This window comes from Apis dorsata, unplaced genomic scaffold (assembly GCF_000469605.1).
Source record: "Apis dorsata unplaced genomic scaffold, Apis dorsata 1.3 scaffold_52, whole genome shotgun sequence".
Lineage (NCBI taxonomy): Eukaryota > Metazoa > Arthropoda > Insecta > Hymenoptera > Apidae > Apis > Apis dorsata.
This window is the reverse complement of record NW_006263353.1, coordinates 2,822,815-2,827,519: the sequence shown is the minus strand read 5'-3', so window position 1 is coordinate 2,827,519 and position 4,705 is coordinate 2,822,815. Positions and strand designations below refer to the sequence as shown.

At 37.3% G+C, this 4,705-nt stretch overlaps 1 protein-coding gene across 3 annotated transcripts in view; it reads right to left on the bottom strand.

The window, feature by feature from the left end:
* The window catches only part of LOC102672186 (tetraspanin-12-like), a 21,552-nt gene that overhangs the window by 9,545 nt on the left and 7,302 nt on the right, over positions 1–4,705 (bottom strand). For 2 of the 3 annotated variants that reach the window (XM_031514961.1, XM_031514960.1), the window contains exons 2-3: positions 3,599–3,714; positions 1,249–1,385 (exon numbers count right to left, since the gene is read on the bottom strand). In XM_031514961.1, the coding sequence (XP_031370821.1) occupies positions 1,249–1,385; positions 3,599–3,678 (217 nt within the window). In that variant the 5' untranslated portion in view covers positions 3,679–3,714. Of the gene's footprint in view, positions 1–1,248; positions 1,386–3,598; positions 3,734–4,705 lie in introns of all 3 variants that reach the window. The other variant, XM_006609295.2, reaches the window with a different exon arrangement.

The window sequence follows — 4,705 nt, the reverse complement described above, 5'->3', positions numbered from 1 at the left end:
GCCCCGTTCGGCCGTCCATTTGCATATTGCAGATATAGATAGACCGGCTTACTATTTCGCGCCGGCTGCGCCATCTGTCCGCCATATCGGCCGCGATATCTCATCGGTATACCGCGATTCATGCAGCTGTAAAATCTGCGCGAATCGTCAAAACCGATAAAAACTTTCTAGAGGCTAGAAGAAACGATATCGGAGTATTTGAGGGGATAACATGGAGAAAAATATTCGTTACGAAGATTATTAATCGAAAATCACGATTAATAGGGAACGGTAGTGTTGGGTATGCGTCGATATAATTCGAACAACAATGCATCGAACAAAGTTTGTTGAATATAAGAAATATTTTTTTTAAGATAAATCGTAATAAAAATTCCTCTCGAATCTTTCTCCAATTACCCCTCTCTCTCTCTTTCTTCATCCTCCCCTTTCTCATAGAATATATATATTTTATTTATTTGTTAAAAAGAAATTATACCCCTCTTGCTATACAATTTAAGATTATCATTCATTTTGAATAACGACGAATAAATCCCACCCTCCTCCTCCTTCCATCTCTGTGATCGTCTTTCCTCTTGTTAAAGTATTCAAATCCGAGGGAAAAAACGGATGGGTATGAGAATAGAGGACAGAGGACAATGGAGAAAGAGAGGGAGAGGGAGACGTAAAAAACGTACAACGAATAGGCGGCGTTCATGAGGCGATCGCGCAGAGAAAATGAATTCGCGCGTTGCCACCTGCCGATCCGCGAACACCGTTCGCATACATCACTTGTCGATGAATATTTCACGATTCCAGCCTGGTTTCCGGCCGGGCTACCCTCTCTGTTTTCGGAAAATGGGGTTACCAGCCACCGGCCACAGCCAGCACAACTGTGGATACCGTTACCCTTGCTTTCATTTTCGTTAATGGCGTTACCTTTACAAAACGATGCCCCTCGGGGTTTATTGTTGTTCGAATTGGCCGGGATTTCGGGGAATTCACGTTACGTTAGCGTTATTATTATTATACTTGGAAAATTTCAACTTCGATTCGAATTAACAAGAAACGATGGATAATTTAAATCGTGTGTCAGTGATTCATCATTATCTTATCTTTTTATAAAATCTTGTTTTAAAGGGAATAGAATTGATCGTCCAAGTTGGTTTTTGTAAACTTTTCTCAAGATCGAAATCTTGTCTTATCAATTAACACGGAATTGGAAATTTTGCCAATTCTCTTCCTTCGATGTTATCATTTTTTAAAACTCACCCTCGAGAAGAGTAGCCCGTAGCTGTATCGTCAAATAATCAGCGGTGGAGAACGATTTGCTGGCCATGAAGCACCCCACGAGGACCACGAGCAGCCCTACCAACGTCCACACGAACAGTCTCAGATTCATCCACGGCCTGAAACCAGCGGATTTCATCTATCATTATCATCCACCTTTAATCCAAGACAGAGAGAGAATCGCTTCCTTCGAAGCAAGAAAACGACCAAAGGGGAGTTCAATTTCGCCAGTTTTCCAATTTCCAACAAAAATCACCGACTCGAAACCGCGAGGAGATACGTTAACGAGCAAAAAGGGGAAGGGAGGGGTTAAAAATTAAAACGAATGAGGCGCGAGTGGCCATCGGCGGAATTACTCGAAAATTCTGACAAATCGATCGGCCCTCGTTTTCCGATTCGAAACGGAAAAGGGGGGAATGAAAAAGCGAGGAGGAGAAATTAAGAAAAACACGCCGAAGGTTAATTCTACGTTCTCTCGAATCCACTTCTCGCCACTTTTCCCTCCTTTTTTTTGTTTTTCCGTTCGCCCATCTCATCGTTTCTCTTCATCCCGTGAAGTTGTGAAAAGGAGAAAAAAAAAAAAAAAAAATCGAATGGCACGAGGGCGTCGATCGTCGATCCCCTTTTTTTTCCTCAAATTGCCGTGAAATTTGTTTGCCAGGATCGAGGAATCGAGGATATTTCTTTAATTTTCCTTTTCTAAAATTGTACGATTTTCTTTTTTTAAAACTCGTATGCTTGACACGTAGATATCTCGTTTCAATGTTTTTTTTTTTCGATTCAAGACGAATTAAAAACATGGGAGAAGAAATTCCGGATAAAAAAATGTAGGAAGCTAGATATAGCAAGCAATTATTCGAGTTTGTAAAATAAATAATAATCGATTGAATTTAACGAATAATAATTAAAATAATAATAATATTTAAGAAAAAGTGCATAAACGCATATTACACTTTTTTTTTAAAGCGCTCAAAAATGTGTGCAGAGTGTTAATTTTAACGGATAATTACTGTCACATTACTTATCTATCTTTCAATGTACTTTTTTTAAGCAATGAACGTATCTATCAATCCGTCGAGATCGATAAGCTCGAAAACAAAAAACAAATATCCGTCCAGATAAAGTAATTGATTATTCCCGCTCCCTCCAAATTTTCCAGGATCCATAATTTCGACGAGGTGAACACGTGTACACACTCCGTTTTTACGACCCTCTCGCCACTCGTTTCAATCCTCGCTCACACCATACCGTTTCTTTTCTTTTCACGAAAAAATATTCATCCATCCGCACGTTCACGCTATTCTTCCACGATAAAACACCATTCCTCCCCTCCCTCGATTTCCTTTCTTTCTTCTTCTCGCCAATTTGTAATGATACTACGGGGCATTGTGCTGTGGACACGATTGCGAGAGGGCCAATTGATCGTGTTCACGTCATCCGACGTTCCCTAATGAATGACTTGAAAACTGGACGGATCTCGAAATATCAAGGATATAATTCTTGCTCTCGTTAACCTTACCCTTTTTCTCTTTCGTATTGTGCCTCGACACACATTGATCGTGCCTCTTCGTTTATTATTTTTTTTTTCATTCTCCTCCTCCCTTTTTTTATTCGCTTTTAATCGCTGATTCGATGAAAAAAATTCGATAATACCACAAACGTTTCCCCGTTTATTAATTGATTACGCGTAATTGTAAATGAATTTTACAATTTTCATTTTCGGGGGATAATCGAGGGCTTTGAATTTTAATTAATACGGGAATAATTTTAAATTTCTTTTTTTTTTTTCGTGTTTATCGAAAGAATGTTGGGAAAAATTGAAGGAAAGTGAAAATTGGCAACGTTCGAGATATGATGAATATCGAATATTGAAGAATCGGTTAATTAGATTGTAACAATTTTTTGGTAAATAAAATTCGAATTTTCGAGAGGGTGATAAAAATATTCAGATGCGAGAAGATTCGGTGATATCGATTTGAGAGGAAGAATTAAGAGTTTCTCAAAGAGAAATGAAGTTTTATTTTCTTACACGTTTTTCTCATCGAGAAAAAATTAAAGGAAGAATCGATTCGATTTCTCTAAAAATTACGCATCGAGTGGAAAAATTAAGGAATTTTTAAAGATTGCACAAATATCCAATAATCCTAAATATCTATGCAAATTTAATAATTTTTCTTTCACCAAAAAGGTAATATATTATAAAATTCTACAATCCACTTCTACCGATAATTCTTTAACCTAACCATATATATATATATATATTACAATTTAGAATTTATTTATTTTTCATATAATTTAAACGAAATTAATATATTAAAAGATTAAAAGTTACCCTTCGGCGTAATGGAAGTAATTGTAGCACAGCTTCATGCCCATCAGATTGTGAAAGAACACGTAGAGGCCGTACAACATCAAGGTGTAAAACACCAACTCGAACAGATTCCTCTCCTGCAATTGCAATTTCGCGCTGATCGCGAGCGAGACGAAGAGCCCCATTAAAAACAGAGCGAGGCCGATAAGGAGGCTCGCCAAGATTGCGAGCACGACGTAACGATGAAGAAGTTTCCTCTGATTCCTCGTGAATCTTATGTCGAGCACTGCCATTTTTTCCCCATCACCGTGTGTCACATTTCGCATCAGAGACCTCTGGTTCAACAGGAAACAAACTAAATCGACTTTGTATGAAGGTTATCTTTTTTACATTTACAGAGACGAAGAAGGAATTTTGAATAAAATTGTTTCTGGTTTTTTGAAAATTTTTATACTCTCTAAACGATCGATGTCATCGTTTAAAAAAAAAATATCTGATCTTTTAAAAGGATTTTAAAAAATTTTCAAAAGGAAATATCGTTCGAATTAAAAAAGAACGAATCGTGCAAATTGAAATAAGGTGGGATCGACACAGGTATTGTGTGAATTAAAGGGTTCGGTGTCGCGTAATTCGTTTGTCGTAATTCGTTTAGAATTCTGGCACTCGCTTTGGGGCCAGTTTGTTCCCGGCTAAGGATCCGGAATTTCCTCATTCCCACGACGGAAACTGTACCCGTCGAGGTATTTCTATGGTATCCAGGGAGCCTCGTTGAATCCCACTCTCTACAGGGTGTCGAGTAAAGACGATTTCTCCTTTCCTCGAAACAGTTTCAAAAAATTGCATCCCGATATTTTCGATCGGTGCTGCCATCTGTCGATGAAATTCAAAGATATCATACTTTAAATTCACACTCCTAAATTTTTGACACGTAATTTTTATATACCAATTTTGTTGAAACCTGATAAAACCCGTTTCCACTGATAAATATAATTCATTCAAATATTATTAATCGATATTAATTAATTACTTAATGAACATTACAATCAATACTCAAAGTAAGCACACCATTTTTTAAACTATTCATAATTCCAACTATTCAAACAATGATTTAATCAACGTTCGAAAAAA